The sequence below is a fragment of the Phymastichus coffea genome, unplaced genomic scaffold (assembly GCF_024137745.1).
Source record: "Phymastichus coffea isolate CEN01 unplaced genomic scaffold, Cenicafe_Pcof_1.1 PCOF00003, whole genome shotgun sequence".
Taxonomy (NCBI): domain Eukaryota; kingdom Metazoa; phylum Arthropoda; class Insecta; order Hymenoptera; family Eulophidae; genus Phymastichus; species Phymastichus coffea.
Genome location: NW_026706814.1, coordinates 4,180,883 through 4,200,089, shown reverse-complemented (window position 1 = coordinate 4,200,089; position 19,207 = coordinate 4,180,883). Strand labels below are relative to the sequence as shown.

Sequence of the window (19,207 nt, the reverse complement as noted above, 5' to 3'; positions counted from 1 at the left end):
CCCTGATATCATCAATAATTTATCTTTTGCTATTTCACATCGGGAAATTGGTGAAAATCTTGATTTTCCATTCACCTGTCGAATGGCTGTTAACTCGATAAATTGTTGTCGAATTTTAACGGATTTAACAAATTTTAATAAAAATTATTATTTTCCTCGTTATCTCCCTCAATCGCTTTTTTAATTAATTGCACGGATTTTAAATGAAAATCAATAACAATATTCGCTGTTTCGGGTGTCGGGAAAAGTACTCGCTTCTAATGTCACGGTTCCATTCTCAGCAAGCTCTCAGCCGATGGCGCGTACAGTCATCAGCTTTCAAATAAAAACAACACCACCGTTTCGTCGACACTACGTCAAATGGCAAAAACAAAGTAAGTTCCGTTAATTAATACAAACGCTATTAAATGCATATGTAATGTTCATAAGATATGATTAATGTTTATCGATTAACATCCATGTTAAGACCAGTAAAGGTTATGTTTGAGAATTTACTGTAATTTTTTATTCTTTTTGTTATTGATTATTATGCAACAGATTAATGCATATAAATAAATTTGCTACAAAGTTAGTGAACAGTACATGTATTTAGAAATGTTCATTGGTATATTGTTTTGACTGGCTGCTATGGCATTTTGTATATGAATATTTGAATTTTGTTAGTCAGCCTCGCTCCATGCTCTGAGCTTGTCTTTTATTAGTTACAAGCTTTCTTATTCTACGTTTTTTATAGGTATGACGTGAACAAGTTATTTGTTTTGCCACGTGTAACTCTAGAAATTACAGATGAGAAGCTAACAAGGAGCAGTGGTTCAACAAAATAGATTCGTCATTTTGCATCAATAATAGAATTTGCTGTATCGCTGTAACTAAATTAAAGCACATCTTTTGATGTTCAACTTTAGTTTCAACTGCTGTTTTGGTACATGTTTTCAAACAATGTATGTTTCAGGTACCAGCAGATGAAACAGACTGAATTCTGTCGTGGGTGATCATTGTGTACCCATAGGTTCTCTGGTTTTCGATACTGGCAATGTGATCATTAATCAAAAGCTTTATCACAGGGTGACACTGTTAATAATTGTCCAAAAAAATCAGTCATTGGTACATAGTCATAAAGTTGAATTTCTGCTATAGGTTTCTGGTGTTGTTAGCTGACTCAAGAATAGGCAAGTTGTAAGTTTCAGGTTTAGCTATAATCCTTTACTAGTGTGCAACTCAATCAAAGTACAAAATATAATTTTGTCATCTGCATTTATATTTTGAATCATTTTTAATATTTATTTACTATTATCGCTGGTATACATTGATTGTTTTACGTTCTATGTTGACATTGTAGTTTAAAAATGATGAAAAGAAGTTAAAAGGATATGCGATAGCTTTTTTCCCTTTTTGATGTTCATAAGATTGATGTATAAAACTGAAGCTGATGTATAGAATCTGTATTTAATCTTTTTGTTGGATTTGAAGGAAATTTTCTAGATATGTTTCAAGATAAAAATTACTTATTGGTTCACAAATTTGTATAACGCAAATTTATTTGTCCCATTGAAATGATGTTAAACATAATTTTTGTTATTCGAAGATAAATTATTGAACTTCTGACATGAAAACTATCTGAAAAATCAATTTTGCTTATTGTTCTATTAACGATCCATGTACATATTTTTGCATATATAGTAGTAACGCGGGTTTAATTTTCTCTCTAGTGTTCTTTGAATAACAAGATATTTCTTCAAGCAATACATCTCTTTTCTTCCATTCTCCATTGGTAAATATATTGTAAGCATAATAATGCGCTAATCCTTTTTTTTGGTAATAATCTACAGTTTCAATTTTATTCGTTGTCACTATTTTTGTAGGTGGCTCAAATAAAATGATACTAGTTAAAATATATTCTCTTCTCAAATTAAGCTTTGAAGGTATTTTACTAAGAGTAGCATACGCACTTTCGTTTAGCAAGTATGCTGCTTCTACAACAATACACAACCATTCTCTTATTTAGTATGTTACGGTACATGTACCGTTACATTTATTATTGTAACATTTTTTTTATGCTTTGCTTGGAAACTTTGTTTTTCAAAAATTTTTTCATAGTACTTAATAATGGATCAGTATCAACGTGATAAGTGTTGATAACTGTTTGATGAACGCGGCGAAATCTTACCTTTATCCAATAAAGTTTGGAATGTAATCGAAAATGAAGTAACCTATTTCAAGGATAGAATCTCAATTTTTACCATCCAGTCGTATTTTTCAAAAAACCAAAACGGAATTTTCGACAAATTAAAAAGCATTAAAAATCGTCTCCGTCGAAAGAAGAAGAATATGAGCACGCAAACTGACCAGATGAAGCTTCTACTTGGTTAGATAAAGAAGGTAAATTGCATCGAGCATTACAATTCAAGTTTTACATTTAAAAATAAAATAGTCTTAAAATGAAATCAACCAAAAAAATGTACCGAGACCGTAAACTTTACGAAATATTGCAAGGACCATGGACAGAAATCATTTCTAATGCCATTTGGAGTACGCAAAAAAATTATATGTGGTTGGAGTTTCAAAAGAAACAAAATATTGCGTAATTATGAAACAAAATATCTTACTATTAGGAGACGTTGTACAGATTTGAAGTGCGGGGTTTCTTTGACGGGTATTTGTAACAATGAACTCGATTTCAATGAAGGATTTTTCTTGGATATTTTTACATACGACGTAAAGGATATTTGCCATACTGCGAAACAACAATGTAGAGGTGAAGCTAGAAATGAAATGAAAAAACAAATAGCAAAGAAAAAGCCTGCTGCAGTTATAGAAGATGACGCCGCCGCAATGATGAAATGTGTCGACCCCGTACCATCGCTAATAAGAAATAAAAAAAAGCTTATGGCAAAATACTCGCAGAGACTAGAACAGCAAATATTGAAGTAGAAAATCCTAACATTATTATGAAATCGTTAACCTGTTAACCGGGGAAATCCCTTTCTAATTACGCAACATATAACGGGCGCGTCCTTTTCCACTAAGACGTGTATGAATGACGTATTACCATAGTAGTAGTAAAATATACGTCCCACCCTTTCCAGGGTGCAATATAAATATCGAGGACGTATTCATATGTCCTACCCGTACCCGATATTGTTTACTTTTGACGTATTTATACGTCCCGCTCGGTTAACAGGTTAATGACAAAAGCATCGTTAGATAACTCCATTCGTGGTTTTTCCATGAATAATTTTTATTTACATTATTGGACAGACGACCAACTTTTAGTATGGAGAACTGCTTACAAATTAAACTATAGATCTGTATCGATAGATGCTTCTGGTAGCTTCGTTAAAAAGATTATTTATGAAGGTGTCGAGAGTGGGCGCATTTTTTTATACGTACTCATAATACATATTAATGATCAAATAGTATCATTGGCTCAAATGCTTTCGTCGCGACACTACGCTTATTTTATCGAGAGATGGTTGAAGGCGTGGGACGCTTCCACTAATATTCCTCTACCGGAACAAGCAACTACAGACAACTCTGCAGTATTACGATACGGGGTTTGCGCAGCATTTAATAAATTAACTATAGCGAAAATAGTACGAATAATTTGAAATTCTTATTGGGTTTAGTCAATTTCTTGCCTCCGTGCTTATTTCGACTTGATATCGCTCATGTTACACATGCAAGTAGTTCATGGAAATTTTTTAAGAATATGTTGCCAATTATTAAAGAATTATATTTGAAAGGCAATTTATATAAGTCTTGACAGCGCTATTTGTTATAAGTGAAAGTCAGTATTTGAACGAAAAAGTTCTGAAGTACAGATATTGGATCATTTGGAGATTAGAAACGTATAGTTTAGATGAGGATAGTGTTGTTTTCAGTGACGAGTAAAATGAAGATGTGATATCATTGAAAGATTCGCATAAGCCTGATGAAGAAGAAAATGAAAGTGTCAACGAAACGTCAATTGACACCGCTGGCTTTATTAATTATATTTATAAAAAAGCAATTAAAAATATCGCTACAAGTGGTTCTGATAATTGCTATCATTGTACAGGTTTTGCAAATATTATGAAAAATTTGTGCAAACACATCACTGCGTGGACCGCATTGATGGTTCCATTTTATGAATCTGCATCTGACGTAACAACGTCAACTGGTTCAGAGAATTATTTTAGATTTTTACGCCAGATAATACAATTTTCTGAACCATAAAGTATTGTCTATTTTTATGACGATCATCTAAAATCAATAATAGACAGAACAAATCTCATTCAAGCTCATTTACAACATCAACTTATCTTTCACAAAACACAAGCAGAAAAGAATATTATAGTTGCTCCAGAGTATATCTCAACTGAAGATTCTCATGATCAATTAGTCATAAGATAAGAATCATTAAAACATGATGAAGCTATTACTGTATTCGATCGTGTTATCCATCTTCGACCGCAAGCTAATCTTAGCGTAATTCATCAGCTCTTAAAAAAAAATCCAAAAAACGAATTTCAAAGTTCTTTCTATTACTCTAAAATGTGAATCGTGCAATTTTTCCGAAACTCAACTGGCTTTTTCAACAAATTATGTCTATATAAATGAAAAGACCGTCTTTCAAAACTTATATTGCAACGATTGCCGAAAATCGTTTGGACTCGCGTGGGTTACTAAGCGTGGCTGAGCGTAGCAGCCGCGATCGGTTTGAGAGAGAGAGAGAGAGAGAGAGAGGGCGCGTAAGGGGCAATGACCGGGAGGGGAGAGTTAGCTAGCCAGTATGACTGTGTCCTTCAGTCCGGCTACATCGCAGTTAACGAGTTAGAGGCATTAACGTGTTCTATTGTTTTTGAGTGAGATCCAGGGAGTTGAGTACATTGTTAGTGAGTGTGGAGGTGGGTGTGCACACTGCGTAACGTGTGCACCAACAACTATTAACAACAATCGGTGCGGTGGAACGAGTGCACACACTGCACAACGTGTGTGGCTCCGACTCCGGTAATAACAGTTACGAGTGAAGTGCCGAGTGCGCGCATTGCTCAACGTGCGCGGCCTCGGCAGTGACGAGAGCAACTTCAGCAGCATCAACAGCAACGAGACAGCCCCAGCGGAGAAGTAGGCACAGAGGCAGTTCGTCGTCCAGCGGTTAGACGGATACGGTTGGCCACCGTATCCCCTTCGATTTCGCGGTAGGTGCACAGCACTATTTGTTGGTATTAGCGTGCGATCCCGCGCAGCGTGCGCGGCGAATTTATTAACAGCGTGCGAGAGAATAGTCCGCGACGATCGCGAGATTCGCTCTCTCTCTCCCCGGTTGAATTGTTATACCGAAACAGCGTGTGAAAGTCTCTCGGCAAATCCCTCCCTTATATACATTTTGAGTTAATAAATCGGTTAGAGATCAATACGAGATTCTCTCTTTATTTTATCTTCCCTTTGTTCGACATCGGTGTTGTTGTTTACGTTTGATTCGAACGCGCCGGTAGTACCACACGGATCACGTAAGAAACAAGAGAAGCTGCCCGCCAACCGAGTTGTTAGCAGTGGCTGACGGAGCGCTGTAAAGCAGGCGTACCAGCGCCCCTGGCAGAGAGATCGCGAACCCAGGTTAGATCGGTAAGAGAACTCGGCGCAGGTGCACACCGGGAGAAGGTGAGCAAGTGTGCTAGGAGCACACAGTTAACAGTGCACCGTCAGGCCGTATTAAGGATTATTATTACCCGGGGTTTGCGGCTAGGCGGCAGCCTGTTACAATATATATCAGATAACAATTCGTGCCCTACGTGTCAAAATGTATTTTTACAAGATAATCTGATCGAAGGGTGGTTTGTATTGACCTATTTGAATGTGTCTCAAAAAGTGAAATTAGAAAAGTTAAAAGGTCATTTGACTGTAGATAAAAAGAACTTTATCTTAGTTGGTTCAGTGAAAAAAGTCAGTCGAGAAAATAATTATAAGGTATTTTGCAGAAGTGTTCATGGTAGATGGTCAAGACATGATAGCATTGATTTAAAATTTAAAAAAGTATCTGCGTCAAATGTTCAAGTAAATATTTATTTTTCGCTCTACGTTCAAATAAGTTTGTGACGGCCAGCCGTAACTTAGTTTTTTTTCAATATTAATTAATTGAAATAAATATGAAGAACGGAGCGGGAATCTTCCTGATTTCCCACGATGAAAACGTATTCGAGATAAAGAGTTAATATAAAACTTGATAATGGCCCGAGCCTGCGACGCTCTATACTGCTTTGTCCCACGCGGATGTGTTGACAGGAGCCTACGATCATTGCGTATACATCGTGAAGCGTTATCACGCCGATAATAGAAAGAGGCCATAAAAATGCAATTTATCTTTTTTCTCCCACCGAATTTTAAGAAAATATCCGTAATATTTAACGGATTTTAATCAATTTTGTAAATTATTATTGTACCATAATACGCATCTTTTAATCTCCAAATAACTAATAAATAATTTTTTATTAGAACAATAATGCATTTTATAATAAATCGTAGAAGTTTTGGATTTTTCTAAATATTTATAATAATTGAATTATTGTAATAATTACTATGTATCGTTAAAATTAACTAAGCTTAGTACGATTTTGTATAAGTAATTATAAACTATAGCGTCACTCTTACTCTTAAAAGTGGCACTCCGAGAGCCATCTCTGGAGAAAAGGGACCGCCCTTTCTCTCTCTGAAAATTCACGCCCACAAACCAATAAAGAAATCCTAGATACGATTAGAAAATTTCCCACCAATACAAAATTTGGCTGTTATCGCTTCATGGACCTGAGGAAAGGGACTTCCACCCAACCACCCACTGCTTATAAAAAGCTCTGTACAAGACTGGAGGAGTGGAGTGAGTACCAGGAAGTGCCTAACAAGAAGTGACTACTAGTGAGTGAGTGTTGGAGGAAGCATAAGAGAAGAAAATTTTGAAATATATAATCAAGAAGTCAGCTAACATTCAATCAAGAAGTCACCCAACTACATCCAGAATACAGAGAAAGAGAGAGAAAGAGGTCAAAGAGCAGAGAGAGCGCAGCCTTAATAACAAATAATTAAAAAAAATAAAAGTAAGTAAAACCTCCTATCTGGCTATCCTTTTCTTTCTTTAAGCAATCCGTTTTTTGGAAATTCATTAAGCGTGAGTCTGGTGAATTTTCATTAAAGTCATTTAAGAACACATTAAGCCTGAGTCTGGTGTGTACGTAATAACATTTGGTTATTACATACCGCGCTAGCATACAGTTTTCTCCACGCAACAATATTGCTCGTCCCGGCTTATATGTTATACGATAGCCAAATCAGAGCAATCCTGAGTTTATGCTTACTCCAAGCGTACCTGAGAGTGACCCCGTCGTCACAAGTTATATGAACTATTACTAAGAAGTATAATTAAGCATGTAATCGTACTATAAATAATGTGAATCTTAAAAAATTGAATACATGTACAATTTATTATTTTAGCTATAAAAGAATTGCGTACACTCTAAAACAAGATGACTTATCCTTATTATTTCGTTTCAGGTGGAAACAAATTTATCTTTAAATATGTTACATCACTTTGCTGATGGTTCATAGAAAAGACATATTTTTAGTATTTATCAATATTTTGATTTTTGTATTTATTTACGCTAAAGCAATATGTACAGTTATCATTTAATTCTAAATTTTCAATTATAACTATGCCTGACTAATTATAACAATATGATATGACTATTTTTATTATTTTATGCTTAATGCTAACAAAATCGATGTGCTTGTAACAGCTAGTGTATGCGTGGTTTCACACTTTTCCGATTTGAGGGTGGTATGGCGTCATTCAAGACATGACCACCCCTCTCTCTGGGCGCCAATAAGTTGGCATAGCCCACTGTCTTTCACCCCTTCGCTTTCAAATATATTGGGGATCCGGAAGTCAAGTTTGCTATGACATCCCTGGCGCGACTCAGCGAGTCGGAACCTTTTTAATCTAAGGCGGCGACCTCCTCGGAAGGAGTACCGATCTTTTCACGGTTCGACGCTCAAGGAGAGCGGAACTAAAGGTTTGACCCTCGATTTGGGCGCGACGGGACTCTAGTTGCCCCAACGTCTACTGCGTCGGAAGCACGCAGCATACAAATCTTACGAGATTTGCTTGACCTGGTACCACTACCCCGCAGAGGCCAACCCTAAATTGGGATGTCAAAGGAGAGACTCAGCCAGGACAGCCAGAGGAAGATTCCTGAGACGATCAACCAACTAAGCCTTCCCTCCTGGGCTCGCGTTCAAAATATATCCCACCCTGCGTTCCTGTATTAAGGGATTTCTCCCACGACTCACAGGTCCATCGCTTCGACGTGCCGAGGCATGTCTCCCCATTGCGTTTCGGTCAAACCCGCTCACGCTGGTGGGTATCCGTCATTCGAAAGGTTGTTTTTACCCCGTTCCGTCCCAAAGTCAGATCTTTCAAAACTCTGTCGTTGGGTCAAAAACAGGGTTTATCGCGTTCAAGTTCGACATTTTTTATCGTGGTCGCTAGCCACGGCCTTTATTGCTTGGCAAGCTTAGCCAGAGCCGCCTTTTGGCCACCCTTCTGGGTGTTCACCGCGTCACCCCGTTGAGGCGGAGCAGTTGGCACTTGTGAGATCTGCCGTTCAAAGAGACCTCGCTTTAAAACGCGGGATGTGCTTGTAACAATTGATTGTTCCCGTTAATGTTCACGCATCGCTTTGAAAGGCTATATTGGTCAACTCTATTTCATTAATAGGGTTGACCAATATAGCCTTATTTGACAAATTAAAACTTGATTAGAATGTTTAACATTAATCATCAAATTAACGAGTGAAAAATAGTCTTTGCTCATTGCACTTTTATGAGCCATAGTAATCGAATTCATAGGGTCTAGAACTGTCAAATACCACTTGTGTCGGTTCAGTCTGTGCTATGATATGCTGATTTTTCGGAATTTTCGTAATAGATTAGTAAATATAAACGATAATTGCCTTTTATATCCGAAGCATAAACCCAAAGATACATCTTGAACAATTCGCAGACCTTCAATGTATCATTTTTATCGGGAGGCAAGAATTTACGTTAGAAACTCATCACTCTCCTTATTATGAGCTTTTCGGAAATCTTGCTACCGATTCTCAAGCGCAAACCATTTGGGATTGGGTGAACTCAGAATGAATGTTTTTAAGAGGAAGATTGCCTATGTTTTTCAAGACTACTTTTATGCGCTGCAGTTACTCACAAAGTATTTCTGGTGAGAGTGTTGTCACAGACATCTAAAATTCACATTCATATATGAAAAAAGCCAACGACAAGATGGCCTATTATATCACAACATTTACCTGCTTAAATGGTCCCCCATTTACGATATTCATATCGAGTCTCAAATCCGCGCCGTAAAAAGAAAACCCGGACTTCTCTTTGAGATTCTTCAATTTGGGGCCCTGAATTTGAAAAAAAACGTTAGCAAGAGGCGTTAGTCGTAAGACTCTTAGTTTCCAGTTGCTCTGATAACGTTGACACTGCAGTCGAAGGATCATAGCCTAAGCCTCAAACTCTCAACTAGCCTATTCTAAAGTTAGCTAACATCACTAGAAACCTATAGCAGAAATTAAATTTTATGATTACTATATGTACCGATGACTGATTTTTTTGGATAATTATTAACAGTGTTACCTTGTGATAAAGCTTTTGATCAATGATTACATTGCCAGTATCTTTCAAAGACCAAGGAACCTATGGGTGTACGCAGTGATCACATTGCCAGTATTGAAGACTAGAGAACCTACGGGTGTACAATGATCAGCCACGACAGAATTAAGTCTGTTTCATCTGCTGGTACCTGAAACATACGTTGTTTGAAAACACTTATCAAAACAGCAGTTGAAACTAAAGTTGACCATCAAGAGATGTACTTTGATTTAGTTACAGCGATACAGCAAATTCTATTATTGATGCAAAATGACGAATCTATTTCGTTGAACGACTGCCCCTTTTTAGCTTCTCATCTGTAATTTCTAGAGTATACACTTGGCAAAACAAATGCCTTGTTCACGTCATACCTATAAAAAACGTAGAATAAGAAAGCTTGTAACTGATAACAGACAAACTCAGAGCATGGAGCGAGGCTGACTGACAAAATACAAATATTCATATACAAAATGTCATAGCAACCAGTCAAAACAATATACCAATGAATATTTCTCAATACATGTACTGCTCACTAACTTTGTAACAAATTTATTTATATGCATTAATCTGTTGCATAATAATCAATTACAAAAAGAATAAAAAATTACAGTATATTCTCATACATAACCTTTACTGGTCTTAACATGGATGTTAATCGATAAACATTAATCATATCTTATGAACATTACATATGCATTTAATAGCGTTTGTATTAATTAACGGAACTTACTTTGTTTTTGCCATTTGACGTAGTGACTATCTTCTTTGATTACCCTAGCGTAGTTCATTAGGAATTCTTACCACAAGGTCGTACGATCAATAAGGAGTATTATCTCGAAGTTATGCGTCGTTTGCAAGAGGAAATATGCAAAAAACGTCCGGAACTTTGGAAAAACAATTCGTGGATTTTGCATCACGATAATGCACCTGCTCACTCATCGTTGCTTGTATCGAAATTTTTGGCAAAAAACGAAACCATAGTCATGCCTCTGGCATCATGTTCACCGGATATAGCCCCCTGCGACTTTTTCCTGTTCCCAAAACTCAAGAAACCCATGAAAGGACGGAGATTTGGAAAGATTGAGGAGATAAAGAAAAATTGCTGGAAGAACTTAAGGCTATACCAGAGAGTGCTTACAAGAAGTGCTTCGAAGATTGGAAAGAACGTTGGCACAAGTGTATTATATCTGAGAGGGATTACTTTGAAGGGAACAACATAAATATTGATTAATAAATAAATATTTTTTCATAAAAATAAAAATTCACCTTAATTTTTGAACATACCTCGTATAAGTAATTATTTAATTCGTGCAAGTCAAGATTTGCTAAAGAATTTAGTTCCAATATTCATAAATATTATAGATTGATCGAACTTACTTAATCACAATACCACTATGTAATCACAGTACAACTAAAGATATTATTTGCTATTTCTGATGATAAAGGGTCTTGTCTATTTGACGCTACATATCTTTTAGCACAAAATAAAAGAATTTTAGTAGACAAAAACAACTTTAGAGTGAACAAAAGAAAAATCCCTCTCGTAAAACCTATGGTAGGATAACCTATGCTCCTGACAGTTTCCTGCTATTTGATTTATAACCCTTTGATGCAAATCATAATGACATAATATTACAAGACTGTTTTTAAAGATTCGAATAAATGTAGTCTTACTTCAAGCAGGAGATCATATTTTCGTCGATAGTGAATTCGGAAATGTGGTACATTTTCTAACGGAAACAGACAATTTTACGTTCACTATCCTGGTCTGGGACAATTTGAGACTTTAAAAGCCAATATTTTTAGATTTATCACTAAAATTAGATAGATTATTGAACAAGTTTTTAAATGTTTGAAGAATAAATTCAAGTATTTTGCTGTACCAGGTCATAATACTACATTACTAGATGATTACAACTACCTTATATTTGCATTCGCACTCTTGTATCTCTTTCACAAGTCAATTTTTAGTGACAAACATCATGAGAATATTGTTCAAACTATGAAGTCAAGATTGAACATACGAAATAAATTAGAAAATATTGTTGAAGAATAAAACCTCACTATGGTTAAAGTTCCATATATTGAAGTTAACTATCCAACTATGGATAATGAAGAAAATCATCAGTTGCTTCAGTTTTCTTAACAAACGATGGATAGCTTATATTATTTCAGTCCTGGTCCATACCAGATAACTAACGCTATATCTTACTAAGCAGAACATTAAAAAGAAGAAATATTTCTCGTTCGCAAGTTTGAACCAAATCTCCGTCATCGAAATGCAAACATAAATTATATAGTTTATTGATTTGATTTTGTAGATCCACTTTTAGTTAAAGCTTATATGAAATCTCGACAACGTAGCCAGAAACACCGTTATGTTTTCGTATTAACCCATTAATACCCAAGCCGAATCTGGTAGAGATAGCCTTGAAATAACTATTGAGTTCATGTTATAGCTTAAAAATAATTTACACGTGTTTTTTCTTTTTGCATTTCCAATTGTTTATAAAAAGTTATTTAAACAAATTGATTAAAGTTTTAGTTTTTTGAAAAACTATTTACGGCAATCGGTTCTACGGGAAAAACCAAGGCGAAAACCTCTGTAAGATTTTCTTGTCAGACTCGATTTTGTTGGTGTATATTCGTTATAAACAATTTGAAACTGAGAAGTGATGCTGACCTCGTTGTATCCCAAGCCGAATCTAGTCGACATAGCCTTGAAATAACTATTGGGTTCATGTTATAGCTCAAAAATAATTTACACGTGTTTTTTATTTTTGTATTTCAAATTGTTTATAAAAAGTTATTTAAACAAATTGACAAAAGTTTTAGTTTTTTGAAAAACTATTTACGGCAATCGATTCTACAGGAAAAACCAAGGCGAAAATCTCTGTAAGATTTTCTTGTCAGACTCGATTTTGTTGGTGTATATTCGTTATAAACAATTTGAAACTGAGAAGTGATGCTGACCTCGTTGTATCCCAAGCCGAATCTAGTCGACATAGCCTTGAAATAACTATTGGGTTCATGTTATAGCTCAAAAATAATTTACACGTGTTTTTTATTTTTGTATTTCAAATTGTTTATAAAAAGTTATTTAAACAAATTGACAAAAGTTTTAGTTTTTTGAAAAACTATTTACGGCAATCGATTCTACAGGAAAAACCAAGGCGAAAATCTCTGTAAGATTTTCTTGTCAGACTCGATTTTGTTGGTGTATATTCGTTATAAACAATTTGAAACTGAGAAGTGATGCTGACCTCGTTGTATCCCAAGCCGAATCTAGTCGACATAGCCTTGAAATAACTATTGGGTTCATGTTATAGCTCAAAAATAATTTACACGTGTTTTTTATTTTTGTATTTCAAATTGTTTATAAAAAGTTATTTAAACAAATTGACAAAAGTTTTAGTTTTTTGAAAAACTATTTACGGCAATCGATTCTACAGGAAAAACCAAGGCGAAAATCTCTGTAAGATTTTCTTGTCAGACTCGATTTTGTTGGTGTATATTCGTTATAAACAATTTGAAACTGAGAAGTGATGCTGACCTCGTTGTATCCCAAGCCGAATCTAGTCGACATAGCCTTGAAATAACTATTGGGTTCATGTTATAGCTCAAAAATAATTTACACGTGTTTTTTATTTTTGTATTTCAAATTGTTTATAAAAAGTTATTTAAACAAATTGACAAAAGTTTTAGTTTTTTGAAAAACTATTTACGGCAATCGATTCTACAGGAAAAACCAAGGCGAAAATCTCTGTAAGATTTTCTTGTCAGACTCGATTTTGTTGGTGTATATTCGTTATAAACAATTTGAAACTGAGAAGTGATGCTGACAAAAACCACTCTAACATTATTTTTTTCGACCCAACTGTTTTTGTTAATCATTATGGATAAAAGAACTACTTTCTTCAAAACAGATCCTTAAAAACAATTACGAATGATTTTCTCTGTGAGTTTTGCAAAAATAAATATCACATTTTGAACAACAATATTCAGTCAATACTGAACAATTTTCGTTGTCACACTTTCTACGTTTCCTAACTTTTATCTGATGTTCCTCTGTCGGAGTTTCAACTTTTTTCTGTCGTTTGGGTCGATGAGTATTTTCGAGTTTTTGAATATAATATTCACAAACTTCCTCCACAATATCTTTTGAACCTTTCTTCTCATCTGGATGGAGTTTATTGTAAATAACAGTAGCATTAGCTAATGAAGCTTGAATAAGTCTCACGAAGAGACACCACATCCATTTTTTGCTTCGGATTGTAGGCATAAGTGCATTACAATGCTGGTCGTGTAAGTCTACTCCACCCATGTGCCTATTATACATTGAGGACGCTTGAGGAAAGAGAATTTTTTGTTTAGTTTTATTATGCCATCATTTCATTTCAACTTTCGGTTCATCTCCGTATTTAGTTGAGAGAACTGATACGGGTTTTGAGTCCATCACCGTTATGTAATTCAGTTTTGAATTGGCTTCATGAACTGAGATAGTGGTTCCTCTATCAGCTTTCTTTGACATATCGATTTTTGCTTTGACGCGATTTTGACGAACCGTTCCTGTAGCCGATAACCCAATATTTCTTAAGTGAATCATGAGATCTGGAGATGTAAAGAAGTTATCAAAAAACAAATGATATTTTGCCAGATTTTTATTTTTAACTGTCTCCAGGAACCTTTGAAGTAATTTGATAACCACTCTCGATCCCAAACAAACAGAAGCTATAGGATTTTCAGATTCAGTACCAAACTTGTCCGTATATATATCTAAATCATATATATATCCATCTGAAGAACATAGTGCCCATAGCTTTATCCCAAATCTTATAGGTTTGTTCTTAATGCATTGCTTGATGCTGAATCTTCCAAAATATTTGACCATAACTTCGTCAATTGACAAATTATAATCAAAAAATCCATATCTCATACAATTTTCCCTGAATAATTCAAATAAATATCTGACTTTTCAGACTTTATCTTTTTCATCTTTGTCTTGAAGTTTATAAAACCTAATGTTTTTTTTTATTTTTACAAATTTTTCCCTTGGCATAAGTTCTTTTATTATTGGACACTGCAAAAGTCGTTTGTTGGACCAATAGTCAGACTGCTTTTTCCTAGAATTGACTATAGTAATCATAATGACCACGATGAATCGGTCTAAATCATCATTGGTCAATTCAAAGTGGTTTTCGGAAGTAGCTTCTATAATAAAGTTTTTCATTGATTGAGAAAAAAGGAGTTCAAACAATTCCAAAGAACTTTTTGAGTAAAATGATGAAATAGATGAAAGATAGTCATCATCTGAAAGATCGTCATAATTCAAAGCATTATCACGCCAATCATACTTATGATTCGGTTCTAGTAACTTCTGGTCACTAGTATAAGAACTCTTTATATGTTCATACGATCCTGTAGGAAGCGGCCAAAGTTAAGTATATTCTTCTTTATTACTTGAACCTTCATCTGAGCTCTCATGCTCTGTTGGAAGAAATGCAATATCAACATGATGGTCACCATCTATATCATCACCGTTAACCATCTCATTCAAATCAGCAATTCTTCGCCTCGTCATGGTATTATAGTTTTATATTGAAGTATATAAAAAGAACAAAATCAGTAATTTATTTAATATAATAGAATGATCTTCTATTTCACTGAGTGACGAGCTATCGTCGAAATAGTATGTGACACCGAACTATTTAGTCGATTTACATTTGAAATGAAGATAGGAATGAAAATTAGAAAGAATTATAAAATTTCTACTGATGGTGTGATTATTTCAGTACAACCGTAGAAAATCTTTTTCAAGTTATTTTTAGTTCACATTCGGTTCGTAAAATTAAAATGATGAAAACTGCTTCATGATTTCTAATTACAATTGTATGATAAAAGGCTAAAGAGGTTTTCGCTTTGGTTTTTCCAGTAGAATCGATTGCCGTAAATAGTTTTTCAAAAAACTAAAACTTTTGTCAATTTGTTTAAATAACTTTTTATAAACAATTGGAAATGCAAAAAGAAGAAACACGTGTAAATTATTTTTGAGCTATAACATGAACCCAATAATTATTTCAAGGCTATCTCTACCAGATTCGGCGTGGGCATTAATGGGTTAATGGACAAATCCAAACATAGTAGACTCAGTTATACAATATTATTGTGCATGGACTAGAACTGTTAGATGTTGTAGTCATATTATGACGATAAAGTCATATGGGTAAAGTTATATGGATTCTTGGATACGGACAATATAATGGTTTTCAAATATCTAACTCTAATATTTGTAATACATCAATAATGATCCATAAGAGCAAAATGATAGCGAAACTGAAGCTGAATGATACTGAGATAATTCAAATGTAAGCTTATTAGAAGAGCATAGCGCAAAGTAGATTATCTATACGCTTATAAGCGTATAGATTTTAATACATATAAATACTCTCGTTCATATATATTATGCAGATCACACCTAAATTTGTTCTAATCAAAGTTATACATATTTTCAATTATTTATGAACACAAATAATGTTTTCTTAGAAACACATATCTATACTATCTCATTCATACACGTCATCACATGGATCATATTCGAATACTTCACATACAAATATACACAAAAAATGAAAAACTAATTTTAAAAAATAAAAAAAATTAAGAAAAGTTTTTTTAAATATGCACAAACACTTACACAATAGGATCAGTTTCCCGTTACGTCCTCATCATTGGTCCTGGAATGCGCTAAGAACAGGTATAAAATAAAGAAATTATATTTAAAATAATGTATGAATTTTTCTAGGTTACTGTGGCATTGTAGTGAGCATAGCCAGCTCCTAAAATGAAATCGATAATTATTATTCTACTTGTAATTTTCTATCTATTGTAAACCAATATTTATTCATTTATTGATTACGAATCTATTGTCAGAAAGAGGTATTCAGAAAATCGCTTGCGGAATTTATCTCATTACTATCATTTTCTGAAAGTTATTCAGTGTAAGTCATTGTAGATAAAAGTTTAGAGAGTTGAAAAGTTTGATATGGTTTGTATTACACTACTCATAACCGAAATATCACAAATCAGTATCGAATTATTCATACTATTAAAGGTTTTTTAATAATTTCCGAAGACTAAAAAAAATATGATATTTGAAATGAATTTACGTTTAAAAAATAAAAATATTAACCCATTAACGATCAAATGCACTGAAATTTTGCATATACTTCGAGTTGTTAAAAAGGTACAAAAAATCCTAAAATATTTGCCGATCCCTCATATCTTATGATTATGAGTTTGTTCTATCAGAATCTGACCTCAGAATTAACCTTCCTTTTCAGAAAAATTAAATATGGCTGCGTTTTTTTCCAAAAAATGCCCAAAATTTATGGTATTTTTTTTTTCAAATCAGTTTTTCACCTCTAAACTATGAAGGTCTTTTAAAAAAAGTATCTAATCAGAGCACTTGATATTTGAACTTTCAAATCCACTTCTGAGGAAATTTTAAAATTCAAAATGGCTACTTTATAATGGCGGCAAATTAGTGAAAAAACTTAAAATGCAGATTTTTTTAAAATATTTTATTCATTGCTGAAAAAATTATTATTTTTGTCATAATTTCAATAAGTAATGTTAGTCTGAACTTATAATGCTAAAGTTAGTAATTTACAAAATGTCGGATTCAAAATGATGGCTAAAAAATAAAAAATTTGAAAAAAAATAAAAATATTTGCATTAATTTTCTTTTATTCGTGATTTTTTGTTCTAAATTTTTTTCCAGAATATCATTTATAGTTAAAACAAAAATGGCGGAAACAATATGGCGGCTGTCAATGTATAGATTTCAGTAAAAAATCAATTTTAACCGATATTTTGAATTATCTAGCACATCGAATAGCTGATCCTTTGTACAATATTGTTATTGATGTTATACTACAGGTTTTGCACTTAATGACCTTCATTCACTTCTACAGATTACTTTGTCCTTGGACTTGAATACGTACTATTCTTCACTGGTATTAAAATGTTTATCAGTTGAAAAATATTTTACTTTGAAATGATGGTTAAGGTGAGGTTCAAGGTCTAAGGAAAAATCACAATTGAATTTCTATTCAAAAATTGATAATGCACTAACCTTGAGCATTTTTTCGACAAGTAATCTTGTATGATTTTCAGGGATTTATTTATCGTACATATTTTGCCTTAATTTGACCTGTAGAGAGCATCTTGACCTTAGATTTTAATAAGTACTGGGTTGTAAAAATATCCGTTCTTGTTATTGCCTTGATTAAAAAAGGAGATTTCCATTAGAAAAAAAATTAATCTTGAATCACTTCCAACCTTAATACCAAAAGCAAGGTCAAAATAAAAATTAGTAAACTTTACAGCTTAACCTCTTCAAAAAATAATGTACCTTAAGAATTATTCTGCTGTCACGAGACGTTTGGAATACATTGTATTTCATAATATAAATTAATTTAATCAATAATATTATATATTTCAATACATCAAAAAATGAGTATTTTTACTTGATGTGTATGACGTGATAGGACTATTTTAACTGATACCCTATTGCTTGGTCACTTGAATTATTTTTTAAGATTACGAATACAGCTTATCAGCACAATGAGAAACTTATTGAAACTTTGAACACCGGTATTAAAATTTTAAAATAATAATATAACGTCATAAGACTTTTCAACTTATTTTTAGGGAGACGATGAAGACCCCCAAGAAGCACTTGATATGACTTGGCCTAATACACCCAGAAAAAGAATAACTTACATTCTTGTTGCTCCAATTTTGATCCCTTTATGGCTAACGCTACCGGATACTCGAACTCCTAAAGGTAAAATATTATGGTATTATATTTTTAAATATAAATTAGTTTACAAATTTTTAAATGTAGAATCTTGTGGAATAATTTCACAAGTATTCGTTATTATAATTGTTATAGTTTGTAACGGGGGATTTCGTTCTGGGAGCGAACAGAATTCTTACCCGTTAAGGAATGGTTGTTCCCAGCGTCGCGAGGCTGACCGCCGCCTCGACCAACTCGTTCGAACGGCGTCGATCTTTAGACGTTCCGCCCCAGAGCCCGTGAAAACCTACACGTGCAAGACACGTGCGGAAATCCGGGTTGCCCAGTGACTCGTGGTCGGGCAGGTTCTGTCGTGGACGTCAAGAGAGAACAACCAAGGGGATTTGAAAGAAAGAACTCCCGGTCGATTATCGAAAGAATCGGTATTTTTATTTACGTCTGTCACTTCAAGCTTACAATTGTAATACCGCGGCCGAGAGGTTTTGTCGAGTTTCCCGCGCACGCGGCGAGAGAGAGAAAGACAGCGCACTATCTAATCGCACTTGGCGCCCGGACGCATTTACATTTAAAGTCGATGACTTACGCTACGAGGACGAGTCGCTGAAGATTGAGTGGCTCTGGCGGTATGTACTGGCCTTGTTAGCTCCTACCGCTTCTCGGTGAGGGGCCTCTCAGTTGGGGCTCCCGCTGCCCGAAATTACAGTT

General features: G+C 34.3%; 1 protein-coding gene across 2 annotated transcripts in view; it reads left to right on the top strand.

Annotated features, from left to right (window-relative positions):
* LOC131664499 (sodium/potassium/calcium exchanger Nckx30C) overlaps window positions 1-19,207 on the top strand; it is a 506,423-nt gene that overhangs the window by 291,288 nt on the left and 195,928 nt on the right. For both annotated transcript variants that reach the window (XM_058935664.1, XM_058935654.1), the window contains exon 4: window positions 18,394-18,529. In XM_058935664.1, the coding sequence (XP_058791647.1) occupies window positions 18,394-18,529 (136 nt within the window). The remainder of the gene's footprint in view (window positions 1-18,393; window positions 18,530-19,207) is intronic.